We start from the raw sequence: 14,877 nt of genomic DNA on the forward strand, positions 1-14,877 counted from the left end.
TAGTATTTTTTGAGATATTATATGCAGAACATTTAATGTTCTAAAATTCTCTGTATCTGGGATATCTCAAAGAATATTTATCCTATAAGTGTATGTCTATGGTTTAGTGTTGATAGGTTCTACAGTACGTCTGTGTTGAAGCCACATTACAAGGTGACAAACAACAAGAAGAACTAACAAGCTGTTGACCATGTTTTCCAGTTCACACTGAGCAATGGCTGCTGACGACAAGCAGACGATGGAGGTGGCGGCGCTCGGCCGGCCTTTCAGCCTCGGGATGCTGTATGACTGCCGTAATGACTCACTCATCCCTGGTAAACATTCACATGTAAAAATATTTAATGCATCACCACAACCAAAATATTCTGGACACTGAAATTTGTTGTTACACTGCTTTGGAAGAAAAAGAGTGGATTTTGTCCAGTGTGTGGTCTGTGAGAAATAGAAAATTATATTTTGTCTTTTGTGTAGTGATATAAAGGATAAAAGTGAGTTGTTGGATATGAGAGACTCACATCGTCTGAGATGGTTGTTTGAAAAAGAGAACTTTGAATTGTCAACTTATTTATAGTTAATGCACTGGTGTTCAGGAACAAACCCTTGTATTAATAAGACGTAAGGTGTGAACAATTATTGCTGGGTTTTAATATTGGATCACCTGGTGACCAGTTCTCTGCTGTACATCTTTTAAAAGTGTCTTATAATCCTATAAGGGATGGGACATGAAATGGCAGAACATTGATTAATGATTTGACATGATTTGTAAGTACATGGCATACCACTTGATTACCGAAGAACTTGTGAGCTTGATTTTTTATTTCTTCTTTTGCAGGCATGACATTTTGGGACCATGATGATTTGAAAAATGATATACAAGAAAAACCTCAGTGCAATAACAATTTTGACATAGTTGCATCTGAATCAATTGCAGATAAATCTTCAGCATTAAACGTTGAAGCATCCCTGAAGGCAAGTTTCTTAGGTGGACTAGTAGAGGTTGGAGGATCTGCCAAATACCTGAAAGATAGTAAAACATCCAAAAATCAGGCCAGAGTAACACTGAACTACCAAGCAACCACAAAGATGCAGCAACTGTCAATGAATCAACTTGGAAAAGTCAAACATCAAAATGTCTTTAATAAAGGAATAGCAACACATGTAGTCACAGCTATCCTTTATGGGGCACAAGCCTTCTTTGTCTTTGACCGTGAGGTTTCTGATGAAGAAAGTCATCAAGACATTCAGGGAAACTTGAAGGTGATGATCAAGAAAATCCCTCTCATCAAAATAGAGGGGGAAGGGTCCCTCCAAATGGAGAACAATGATATTGAAAAGGTGAAGAAGTTCTCCTGCAAATTCCATGGAGACTTTTTGCTGAAGAAAACTCCAACAACCTTTCAGGATGCTGTACAAGTCTACCAAAGCCTGCCACAACTGCTGGGAACCAATGGAGAAAATGCTGTACCAATGAAGGTCTGGCTGATGCCACTTGCGACTTTAGATTCTAAAGCTGCACAACTCGTCCGTCAGATAAGTTTAGGATTAGTGCAGGAATGCCAGAGTGTCCTGGAGGACTTCACTGAGCTGGAAATGAGATGCAATGATGCAATAAGAACCACCACTGCACAGCAGTTCCCACAGATTGGTAAAAAACTTAAAACTTTTAAAGAAGTTTTTTCTGAGTTCAAACTGGAATTCCAACAAAAGTTGGCAAAGATACTTCCATTAATCCGGGGAGGAGGGGAAGAGGAGGCTGTGCTGGCAGAGATCCTGAAGAAGAGACATTCTTCTCCTTTCAACAACACAAGCCTGAACAAGTGGATGGACTGTAAAGAGAGAGAAATCTTAACTTTACAGTCTTTCACCGACAACATGGAAAACACCCAGATTGTCCCATCTCAGAGTCATCTGTACAAAGAGACTCTGAGTGCAGAACTTGCTGTGTGTTTTGTTTTCACCTCACTGGGAAGTGCTGAACCGTACCTCTCAGCTTTATCAAACTACTTAGAAGAAAAACCCAAACCAGACGACCCTGAAGATCCACGTTGTCATGACATAGAGAAGGAACAATGGTACGCCTCTAAAGAAGTATCAGATGCAATGAGACACAAAGCAAAGCTGTTCAGTGATTTTGCAGAGGCCAACAAAGAGAATAAGAACATACAGTTCCTGACAGTGGGTTTAACAAATGAGACACAGAAAGGTTCAACCATCTACCTTCATAAAGACGGCTTTACTGTCAGTGAGAACTTTGAGCCGCCTTCAAAGCCTGAAACAGTGACAGCAGGTGATGTAACCCACAACAGTGTGACACTGAAGTTCTCTCCACCAAGATTTGGAGCAGAGAACATCACCTCCTACAGTGTAGAGTACTGTGTCAGTGGAGAGGATGGATGTAAACAAACAACAGCAGCAAAAGCTGAAGAAGTCACAGTGAGCGGTCTAACTCCTAACACAGAGTATATGTTTAGATGCAGAGCAGTGACCTCAGTAGGTGTTGGACCAGCAAACTCAGGTGAGATATTAGTTAGATGAGAGAAACTTGCTGAGAGTGGACAAGAGTCCCACATTAATCAATGTAAAACAGCTGTTACCGGTTCTGCTGACCAACACATCCTTATCATTAAACAACCACATGGGTCGATTGTCCATGCACTACAGAACTGCCTATAGGAGAATATTCCAGTATGCTGCCTCCATCTGCAGTAATGTTGAAACCGTTAAAATCAGTGCTAAAAATAATTATGTTTTATGGTTTGGCAAGTCAAGTGAATAGTGCTTTATAGTACTTTTCACAATTGCAACTTAACATTTTTTTTTTTTACCTTACAAGTAGCTAATATCAATAAACGGTAAGTAACTAGTGTAACTTCAGGCATATGTCTGGATCTGTTGGATTACAGGGGAAACACACTGGTTTGAAAGTGCCAAAACAAACAAGTAGTACTTTCATCTGGATAAATGTCTGATTTCCCAGAAATAGATTCTTCTTTTTTTAAACAGGGTTTAACCTGAGCCAGACTTTTCCAGCCATAATTGTCATAACTGATGTGGACTTATTGAACACACTTTATGAACACACATAGCACTGATTGTTTGTCTTTTCTTTCAGTTTCCAGGTCAACAATCTACAGCAATAACGATCAGATTAGGATTGTGATGGTGGGGACCAGTGGAGCTGAGAAAAGTATAACAGGAAATATCATTATAGGAAGAAAGTGCTTTGAACGTGTGCAGTCCAACTCTGCGTTGGACTGCAAACATTCATGGTTCAGGATTCAGGGTATTTTTTGTTGAATGACAGAATGCTGTGGAAAGGCTGATGGTAAGGTGGACAGACAAAAGGTTGCTGTTATCAACACTCCAGACTTGACTGACACCAAAAACAATGAAGATAAAACAGAGGAAGATATTCTTGCCCAGTGCATTGCTTATGCTTCTCCTGGACCTCATATTGTCCTGATTGTCATCAAACTGGACAGATTCACAGAGGAAGACAAGCAGACGCTGCAGAAGATTCAGGAAATCTTTGGTAAGGAAGTCGACAAATACTGCATGGTTCTCTTTACTGGTGGTGATCTGCTCAAAGAGAAACCTATCGAGGAGTTCTTGAAGGACAACAAAGATCTGCAAGAACTTTTGACCAAATGTGACGGTCAGTATCACGCCTTCAATAATAACCTGGAGGATCGTTCTCAGGTCAGCGAGCTGCTCAAGAAGATCAGAAATACAACAGAGAATAATGGAAAAAATCATTACACCAATGAAATGTTCCAGGAGACAGACAGAGTGATTCACAAGGAGAAACAACGAATCCTAAGAGAAAGAAGAACAAATGCGCAGCAGGAGGAACTGGTGACAAAAGAATAAAAAAGTAAAAGTATGAACGAAAGATTATTGTTCTCAGGTCAGCAAGCTTCCTGAGAAGATGAGAAATATAAATGTTCAAACTGGAAAAAGCTATGGAAGAAATGCTTTTCTGAATCAATGAGATAATTATCTCATGTTTAATGGAAAGAAATAATTCAAGATACCTTGATGAACGTAAAGTAGTGTAATTAGCATATGGTGAATGTCCTGAAAGATACAAATGCCTTTTCATTGATTGTCTGTTAAGAATATATAGCATTCTTTTTTTTCTTATGTTTGACCTGCTGTGTGTTTCATTTTGTTATCAGATCAATCCTAAAGATTGTGGGTCCAAATTTTATCTTTGTTAAAGTTGAGTCATCTGACTCTACCTTTACCTGTGGACATGGCAAACTAAGGTAACCTCTCTGTAGGCAATCTGGTGTGTTTCTTTCATCTATTTTTGAGTTTTGATGAAACATTTAAAACAAACTAACAACAATATAATTTACATTACTTAAAGACACAACTATTTCCAAATGTCTCAAACCAAAATGAAACTAAACAGATGTGACATATTTGCTTTGATTAAGCCAACTTCTCAACTTCTCAGCAGAATTTTTTATTCATGCAAAATGTTCTCAGAATTCTGATATAATGTCGTTACTTCTGAAATCAGGCCAATTGTTTTTTCTCGAGTCTTATTCCAAATGGCAGAGAGAGCAATAAAATCAAATAATCAATAAATCCATGAAGAGAAAGAAGAGCAAATACACAATAACTATCAGCAACAGCTGAACTCGTGAAGTCAGCGGTCCCATTAAAACTTTACCTTGCAGCCCTCCTGGAAAACCTCAAGTTGAAACAAACTCAGGTGAGATATCAGTTAGCTGGGAGAAACCTGCAGAGATTGGACAAGATGTCCACATTTTGAGTTACATTGTGGAGTACGCCCAAACAGACAAAGAGGTGAAAGAAGAAGATCTCCAGTGGAACCAAATGGTGTCAAGAGCTGAAAAGGGGATAATTTCAGGTCTTCAGTCAGAGACAGAATATGCTGTCAGGGTTAGATGTGAATGTGGAGAAGCTGGTAGAAGCAAAGGAAGCATCACTGAATGTCTGCACAACTAAATTTACTCAACTCGCAGAAATCCTCAAACGTGGAAGTGAAGCATAAATTCTCTTCACTTTACAAACTGCCTCTGAAAGAAGAAGACATGGACTTTGATGGTTTCTCATGCTTCATATCTGAAATATTAAATCACCTTGTTGCTTTGACATGTTCTATTACATTAAATAGTTGATGATTTAAACTAGTTCTTAATCTGACAGTATCACATATATATTGTGCATGAAGTTATATAAGCAGCTATATATGATATGTACTCATGAATGATGCTTTTATAGATTGACTCAGTTTTATTCCTGTTTGATTGTATTGATTGTTGAAGATTGTTTAAGGACAAAGAGTTGTGATACATTTTCTCCAGTTGTTCTTTTCCTCTTATAGTGATTGCAGCTCTATTATGTGTGAATACCATTATATAATATAGAGAAAGTTTAGATGTCTTGTTCATTATTTTAAACGTATTTCCTGAAATTTAACCTGACAGATTGGAGAGTTTTTCCTGATTTTATTTGAGTTTAAATTTTTCTTGAATTGCTTTTATCTAATTTAAATATGTTTTTTCTATTTTTGCCTTTTTCCTACATTGAAATTATTTTTACTCATCAAATTGTTTTATTTGTTTTCTTTTAATACTTAATTATGTTGTGATTTTCTTTTGCTGAAGTGCTCTATAGATAAAGTTAATTATCATTATTACTATCATTATTATAAATGAGGAGACTGAAGAGTAAATATGAATTTAAAGCAGACTTTCTATATTTGTTTTCTACTTTATATAAATCATTATCCTTGTTTTTTTTTTTGTGATTATGAAAAATTCCCTCAAATACAACCTGAAACTGTTTTATAAACCTTTTCCTTTTTATTACTGAATGAATTAAAACAAATAAAGAAATAAAACATGTTAACAACATATTTGGATGTTTTCACTGTGACTGTACACATTATTTTAATTGTCTATTGTATCTTTAAAATCATCCATAGAAAGAAAAGAATAAAGCTCCTCATACGCCTGTTGGTGCCAGTAAGATGCTGAGTACAGTGAGCAGGTAGAGTACAGTTTTTTTTTTTTTTTACAGCTTTTTCTATGAAAACGACGCTATCAAATGCATTACACACTAAAAACTACAGGAATCAGCAGTGAAGGACAGATTAACCATCAGAAATATATGGCATAGATACTTTAACAAGATTACACACTGACAGAACGAACCGTTCCTGGAAGCAGCCTGCTGGAGGATTCAGGAGTGAACCAAACATGTAGTCAGGTATCAAAACTACCGACTTTTATCATGAAAGACATTTAACAGGAAAAGCGAAGCCGTGAATCATTACATTTTTCAGTTTCAGGGTCCTGGTAACATGCTGACTCACTGTCAGACCGTCATGGTTTATGGATAATTAATTAATGAATGAAAATGTTGATCAGTAACTGCTGCATGTGGAAATAAACAGCTGTTTGCTAACAAGTTAAACTATTGGACAATAAATCAGCAAATGGTTTAACAGTGCGATTAAGTAAAACCAATCAGAATCAATGAATCAGTGTGGTAGAAGGAGGTTGGTGATACTCATAGTTTTCTAATGAATACGTACATATACAATAGGGATAAATCGGGCATTTGTTGGGGACTATTCATTTCTCAGTAGCAAATGAATCCACATTTGGTGCTCTAGGGAGGGTTTTTAACATCTGTTGCAGTGACCACTAGAGGCTGAAAGAACTAGACACACTGATAATGTCAGTAGTTGGTTATGGGGTTCGTCAGGGTCCAAGTCTTGTCCTTTATATTTTCAGCTGTGTTTTCCTGCTCTGACAAGTCTGAACGTCTGCTGTGAAAAAGTTGCCTGATGTGATTTATGCTGGATGTAGTTACAGTTAAGGTGATCGTTCTTTAAAGACTGTGTAAAGTGAATTCAGACATTTTCTTCTAAACACATTAAATAGGTCATAAATGTATTTCTATAAAAGGTTAAAAAGCATTTCAACCATTTAGATTTCAATTGTGGAGCTAGGCTTCACAAACTGTGTTTTAAGATTTCTGTGTCTGGATTTAATGGGCGGGTCTGAAAATCACCGCCGCGTTACGGCGGTGTTAGCCAATAGCACGGTTACACACCGGAGCATAAACCCACCCCTGCTGCTGTCGGTATAAATACATTCAGCGCACAGTACTACTACAGCCGCCAAGCCACAGTAGCCGCCGAGCTAGCCACCGAGTTAGCAGCTGAGTTAGCAACAGAAAGCTCTCAGACCTAGCGTCCATGTTTCTGGTAGAGGTGGTGACTTTGATTGACAGGTGACACTTGGTAGGGGGCGGGGCTTCAGCGGACTCGGCAGCCACTCCCACAGCGTTTGGGAGAAGAGAAATAGGCAGACTATTACACAACTTTGAAGCCTAATTTTTTTAATCATTCAAATTTGGCAGGGTGGTTAACAACACACTTTTCTGTGGTATGTCAAACTCAGAACACATATTTATTCTTACTTTACACGGACTTTAAACATCTTGTTTAAACACACACACATATATACAGACACATACACACACGTGTTCCTTTTTTTCGGTCATTAAGTTTTTCAGTGTAAGCAGAAGTTGAATTAGCAGCTGTTGTCTTACATGATATTTATATATTTATTTTTATATTTATATAAAAGCTGTTAGATTTGTTCCTGCAGAAGTGACTCGAGCATCATTTAGAGCCGACCAGCTGATCAGACTGTGGAGGAGCTGATAAGTTCATGTTTCTCACCGCGTCCACCTGAAACCTCTCAGCTGTCAGGACTGAACTTCTCCTGTGGGACTGCTGATGGTAACAGTAAGAAGAAGAAGCAACTTTTCTTCTTGTTATCAGGATTCATTCTGGCTTCTGATCAGATTTTATACAGCAGCTGTTAAAGTGTTGAATAGTCAATTGTTGGCTGATGATCTTGTGCCATCATCCAGTCAGTTGCTTAACCTACTTTGGTTTTATATACCTGTAATGTGTGTCTAGTGCTGTAATTAGTAAATGTTACCATGCCAACATTATAAACTATAATGGAAAACATGATCAACATGTTTATTAGATGTGCTGTTGTTATGTCTTTATTAGTTTTTTAGGGAATTTTTCATAATTGCAAAAACAAAATATGTATATCGATAGAAGTGTATAGATAATGAAATATACAGTAGAAAATCCTGTATATCCAGCTTTAAATTCATATTTAATCTTTCATCTCCTCATGTATAATAATAATAATAATAGTAGTGAACTTTATTTACAAAGCACTTCAGATCTCAAAATCCAAATTTCAAAACAAACATGGCAGCAAATTTTTAAAAATCATGAAATAATTCAGTTTTAAAAGAGGAGAAATTAACAACAATCAATATAACAGAAAGGCAAGAATAAACAACACTTATTTAAATGAGATAAAATCAATTCAAGGAAAATCAAAACTCAAATAAAATCAGGAAAAAAAGTTTTAAGAAGATTAAAAGAGATCACTGAGTCAGCCGACACTGATATTTACACGTCAATGAAAGCTGTATTTCTTAAATTTAAAGATAAAATGGACAATTAAAATAATGTGTACAGACGCAATGAAAGCATTCAAATATGTTAACATTTTATTGCTTTATTTCTCTTAATTCATTCAAGAATAAAAAACAGTTACAGGTTGTATTTGAGGGAATTTTTCAATTATCACGATTTCAATAATCACAAAATACAAAGAAAACAAAGATTATGAAATATACAGTAGAAACCAAATAAGGAAAGTGTGCTTGATGTATATTTCCTCATTTATAAGAGTAACAATAATAATGAAGTTTATATTTAGCACTTCAGTTTACAAAATCCAAATTATAACAAACAGACAAATCATGAAATAATTGAATAAAATAATTAAAAAGAGAACACATTTTTAAAATAATTGACAAAGATGCTGGCAAAGGCATAGGCATTTTTTAATGAGATAAAAACAATTCCAGAAAAATTTAAACTCAAATAAAATCAGGAAAAACTGATAAAAGTTATAGTGGTGCAGCCATAAAAACACAGAGTCAGTGTAAACATTGACATTTTAACAATGTAAAGTCAATGTAAATGTGCTCAATAGTTAATTTGCACCTGCAGTCCTGACACGACTAAAACGAGACAAACAGATAAAACACTTCATACATAATAGAGCTGCAATCAATATAAGAGGAAAAGAACAACTGGAGAAAATGTATCACAACTCTTTGTCCTTAAAAAATCTTCAACAATCAATACAATCAAACAGGAATAAAACTGAGAGTCAATCTATAAAAACATCATTCATGAGTACATATCATATATAGCTGCTTATATAACTTCATGCACAATATATATGTGATACTGTCCGATTAAGAACTAGTTTAAATCATCAACTATTTAATAGAACATGTCAAAGCAACAAGGTGATTTAATATTTCAGATATGAAGCATGAGAAACCAGCAGGTGTAGTTGTGACTGTTCATCTGGTGTTGTGTATATATGTGAGATGTATCATTGAATCAGAGTACGTCCACACTGCGTCGGTTCATTTGTAAACACATCTTTTTCTCTGTGTTTCAGCCCTCAGTTCAGACTAAAACTGCATTTTTCTCACCCAAAACTGAGCTTTTCTGAGACGTTCTCCAGACTGTTTGAATCTAAAACAGCAGCTTGGTGTTTCAGTGTGTACGAGGAAAGTACACGTTCTTCTTCTATACTAAACAAGAGAGTCAATCTATTCATCAATAACATAACTCCACTGTGAAGAGATGACATTTTCATCTTTAATTGGTTTAATTTGATACTAAAACAGTATCATATTTGATTCAAACATTTTCAACATTATAAACAAATGTTTTTATGCTGCTTTAATCCAGCAAATGCTCATCTTAGAATATGAAGGAGACTAAAAAATAGTAAAAAGTGTGGTTAAGTCATGTGACACAACTCAGCGGCAGCCAGCTTGAAATAAGGGATCACTGTTTCCTGCATTACTCTGAAGATCCACTTGTTGATGATGTAAAGGTCTCTGAAACTCGTTCATCAAATATGATACAAATGGTGTTTCAGGCATAATTATCTGAGGAGTTTCTCTCCTCTCTCTAATTTAGCCTTTAACTCTTCTTTTTCTCTCATGTCAATCAGGGCCCGAACTCGTTGCATCCATCCTGGTTTGCCCTCAGATTTCTCTCCCTCAATAAGCATGTCAATGTACTCTGGAGTGGAGAGAGGATTTGGCTTCAGTGCTATCTCTCTGAGTCTGTTTAAACACTTTGTAGACTCCTCCATCAATTTCTTCACCTTTTCCTGCACACATTCATATTCAGCCTTCAATTTATTAATCAAATCCCAAACAGTCACCTTAGCCTCTGAGGCTTTTAGGTACTTTTCTTTCATCTCATTCACTGTTCGCTTTTCTGTCACCTCCTTATACTCCCATCTGTACTTCTGATTAAAATGTGAAGACCAATGACATTTGCCAGGGCACACAGTACAGCGTCCATCTCGTCCCATTACAGGGCATTTATATTTATCTGCATCATTTCCATAGGGACAATTTTGGTGGCAGGTTTGGCGACACTGCTGACAGTTGGTCATGTAGTTTCTAGTACCAGAACTATCTACTTGAACAGGCTTTGTGACGGTGACTTCAAACTCAAAATTCTCATTCCTGTTGATCTCTGCCTCATGATCTCTCAGTTTTTCAGTCGTCTCTTTTATCTCCTCAAGCTTGGCTAACCCAACTTTAACCTGCTGCTGCAAATTTTCAACTGAAACCTCGAGCTGCTTTCTTTCTCTGAGGACTTCCTTCGTCATTGTCAAGCTTTTGGTTTCTATGACATTCAGAGCAACAAAAAACCTCTTCATACTTTTTGTCCCCATGTCCCAAAACATCTGATCAAATCTTCCATCTTCATCATCTTCATCATCTGAGCTGTTTGCTGCAAATGATTTGTTGTTTGCAAATAACACTGAGTTATTGAATTTGAAGTGAACAGGCAGCCCGTCTTTTGCTTTAGGACATGGGACACCTGCTTTATTGATTGCCTCTAGAACTGGTGGACGTTGGCTGTCTGCAAATGTCACCAGAACTCTGATGTTTTCTGCCACATCTTTGCCAAAGATTGAAAGTACAGAATCAAAGACATACTTCTGTATTGGTGTGAGTCGTGCTAAAGCAGCTTGAGCTACGAAACACACAGCATCAATTTCACTGACACCAGACTGAGCAGTGAAGAGATTATGTATCTGCTCTGTGATCATTCTGTCTCTTTCTATTCCTCTTGTATCTCCAAAGTCTGGAGTGTCCACAATAGTCAGAGAGTGCTCAATTTTAAAGCCTCCCTGGTGGTTGATTTTGTACACAGTGACTTCAGAAGTCTGAATTTCAGCTTGTGATTTCGACTGACCCTCATCAACTAACTTAAACCGAAATGAATCCTCCCATTCAACACCTAAAATATAATTAATCATTCCATTGATCAGAGTTGACTTCCCAGCACCAGTTGCTCCGAGAACCATGATGGTACGATTAGGTTTGGTTGATTCGTTCCCAAAACTTAAACGCTTGCACCCAGGAACATTGATTTGTTCCTCTTTGAGGGGAATTTTATAAACAGGGAGAGACCCTGTCTGTGGTTTCAGCAGTGTGCTTTTTTCTTTCACAAAATCAATCAGCCCTTGAAAAGACCTCCGTTTCTGGAATTTAGGGAAGTGTTTCAATCCATGTTTTGTTGTGCAGACATTCACAGTGATGCTTCCTTTGCTTCTACCAGCTTCACCACAGTCACACCTGACCCTGACTGCATATTCTGTCTCTGACTGAAGACCTGAAATTATCCCCTTTTCAGCTCTTGACACCGTTTGGTTCCACTGGAGATCTTCGTCTTTCACCTCTTTGTCTGTTTGGGCGTACTCCACAATGTAGCTCAAAATGTGGACATCTTGTCCAATCTCTGCAGGTTTCTCCCAGCTAACTGATATCTCACTTGAGTTTGTTTCAACTTGAGGTTTTCCAGGAGGGCTGCAAGGTAAAGTTTTAATGGGACCACTGACTTCACCAGCTGGTCCAACACCTACTGAGGTCACTGCTCTGCATCTGAACATATACTCTGTGTTAGGAGTTAGACTGCTCATTGTGACTTCTTCAGCTTTTGCTGCTGTTGTTTGTTTCCATCCATCCTCTCCACTGACACAATACTCCACAGAGTAGGAGGTGATGTTCTCTGCTCCAAATCTTGGTGTAGAGATCTTCAGTGTCACACTGTTGTGGGTTACATCACCTGCTGTCACTGTTTCAGGCTTTGAAGGCGGCTCAAAGATCTCACTGACAGTAAAGACGTCTTTATAAACGTAGATGCTTGAACCTTTCTGTGTCTCATTTGTTAAACCCACTGTCAGGAACTTTATGTTCTTATTCTCTTTGTTGGCCTCTGCAAAATCACTGAACAGCTTTGCTTTGATCCTCATTACATCTGATACTTCTTTAGAGGCGTACCATTGTTCTTTCTCTATGTCATGACAACGTGGATCTTGAAGGTTGTCTGGTTTGGGTTTTTCTTCTAAGTAGTTTGATAAAGCTGAGAGGTACGGTTCAGCACTGCCCAGTGAGGTGAAAACAAAACACACAGCATGTTCTGCAATCAGAGTTTCCTCTTCAAGCACACCTTGAGATGGGACAATCTTGGTGTTTTTCATCATTTTGGTGTAACATTTTAAGATGCGGATTTCTTTCTCTTTACAGTCCATCCACTTGTTCAGGCTTGTGTTGTTGAAAGGAGAAGAATGTCTCTTCTTCAGGATATCTGCCAGCACAGCCTCTTCTTCCCCTCCTCCCCGGATTGATGGAAGTATCTTTGCCAAGTTTTGTTTGAGTTCAAGCTTTAATTTTAGGCAAAAATCTGCAAAAGTCTTACATTTTTCACCAATCTGTGGGAACTGCTGTGCAGTGGTGGTTCTTATTGCATCATTGCATCTCATTTCCAGCTCAGTGAAGTCCTCCAGGACACTCTGACATTTCTGCACTAATCCTAAACTTATTTGACGGACGAGTTTAGCAGCTTTAGAATCTAAAAACTCAAGTGGCAGCAGCCAGACTTTCACTGGTACAGCATTTTCTCCATTGGCTCCCAGCAGTTGTGGCAGGCTTTGGTAGACTTGTACGGCATCCTGAAAGGTTGTTGGAGTTTTCTTCAGTAAAAAGTCTCCATGAAATTTGCAGGAGAACTTCTCCACCTTTTCAGTGTCCTTTTTATCAATTTTGAGGGACCCTTCTGCCCCTATTGCGAGGCTGGGGACGTTCTTGATCATCACCTTCATGTTGCCCTGAATGTCTTGATGACTTTCTTCATCAGAAACCTCACGGTCAAAGACAAAGAAGGCTTGTGCCCCATAAAGGATAGCTGTGACTACATGTGTTGCTATTCCTTTATCAAAGACATTTTGATGCTTGACTTTTCCAAGTTGATTCATTGACAGTTGCTGCATCTTTGTGGTTGCTTGGTAGTTCAGTGTTACTCTGGCCTGATTTTTGGATGTTTTACTATCTTTCAGGTATTTGGCAGATCCTCCAACCTCTACTAGTCCACATAAGAAACTTGCCTTCAGGGAGGCTTCAACGTTTAATGCTGAAGATTTATCTGCAATTGATTCAGATGCAACTATGTCAAAATTGTTGTAGTGCTGAGGTTTTTCTCGTAGATCATTTTTCAGATCGTTAAGGTCCCACAATGTGATGCCTGCAAAAGAAGAAGCAAAAATCAACATCAGCTTCCTTTATGAATGAATCAGTGTTCTGTCACTTCCTGTCTGATCCCTTATGTGAATATAAAACCCTTTTAAAAGATGTCGTACAACAGATAACTGATCACTGCTGATCACAAATCAGTCCAGGTGATCAACTAACAATAAACAGTAATTGGTTGTGCTTTACGTCTTACCCTTGGTTTCCACTGAAAGCAGCTATGCTGCGGTACGGCTGCACCAAGGTTTTGCTCCGTCGTCTGACTGGTGTTCTACCCCACCGGGAGCGTCACAGCAGCAGAGCAGAAAGTACTCTGGGCAAGCAATCCATCTTCTAAATTATGTTGTACTGTTAATACAGTAATTACAGCAACCCAGTTAAATCCAAACGAGCACCTTTGGGCTACCGTAATTACTGTAGTAGCAGCACAACTAAACTGATGTCTGATTTTGTTAACTTGCTCAAATTTAGTTGATTTGGTCATTTTTGTTTTTTATTTGAGTTTGTTGCTGAAATACAATCTGGAGTCTGCACGTGTTGCTGATTGTGTGACTTCCTGTCTGTTGCAATCTGCTCTGTTGAGTTTGATGAAACTTTGAAACGACTTCCGTCAAAAAGACCTGCTGTGGATTCATAGCGCTGCGGCACAAAGAGCCGCTGCTGAAACGTGCCGCGGTTCTCCTGGTTGGATCACATCGTTTATTAGAGAGGCAGCAAACAGCTCCAGAGGCCACGGTGCAGCTGTACCGCATCCTTGCTAATATATGTTTTTACTCCTCATCTCCACTGCATTCACTAAATAAGTTGATGATTTAAAAGTCTCTGTTTCAAACATCCATCTCAGAAAATATGAGTCTCTCATCTCCAACAGCTCACTTTTATCCTTTATAACACTAAACAAAAGACAAAAGATCTTCATTTTCTATTCCTCACAGATCACACACTGGACAAAATAAACCTTTTTCTTCCAAAGCAGTGTACCAACAAGTTTCAGTGTCCAGAATATTTTGGTTGTTGTGATGCATTAAATATTTCTACATGTGAGTGTTTACCGGGGATGAGTGAGTCTTTACGGCAGTCATACAGCATCCCGAGGCTGAAAGGTCGGCCGAGAGCTGCCACCTCCATCGTCTCCATGGCGTCAACATCCAT

The 14,877-nt window shown here is 38.1% G+C and overlaps 2 protein-coding genes across 2 annotated transcripts; one reads left to right on the forward strand and one right to left on the reverse strand.

The window, feature by feature from the left end:
- The first annotated feature begins 214 nt into the window (after positions 1 to 214).
- On the forward strand, positions 215 to 3,870 carry LOC133990145 (cytolytic toxin-alpha-like). The gene is made up of 3 exons (XM_062428320.1): positions 215 to 314; positions 833 to 2,515; positions 3,305 to 3,870. The coding sequence occupies exons 1-3, from the start codon at positions 215 to 217 to the stop codon at positions 3,868 to 3,870; spliced, it is 2,349 nt and encodes a 782-aa protein (XP_062284304.1).
- A 5,984-nt stretch (positions 3,871 to 9,854) lies between these two features.
- On the reverse strand, positions 9,855 to 14,877 carry LOC133990146 (uncharacterized). Its single transcript, XM_062428321.1, has 2 exons — positions 14,778 to 14,877; positions 9,855 to 13,720 (listed from the first exon to the last, which is right to left on the reverse strand). The coding sequence occupies exons 1-2, from the start codon at positions 14,875 to 14,877 to the stop codon at positions 10,059 to 10,061; spliced, it is 3,762 nt and encodes a 1,253-aa protein (XP_062284305.1). The 3' UTR covers positions 9,855 to 10,058.

The sequence above is a fragment of the Scomber scombrus genome, chromosome 11, assembly GCF_963691925.1.
Source record: "Scomber scombrus chromosome 11, fScoSco1.1, whole genome shotgun sequence".
In the NCBI taxonomy this organism is placed as follows: Eukaryota; Metazoa; Chordata; class Actinopteri; order Scombriformes; family Scombridae; genus Scomber; species Scomber scombrus.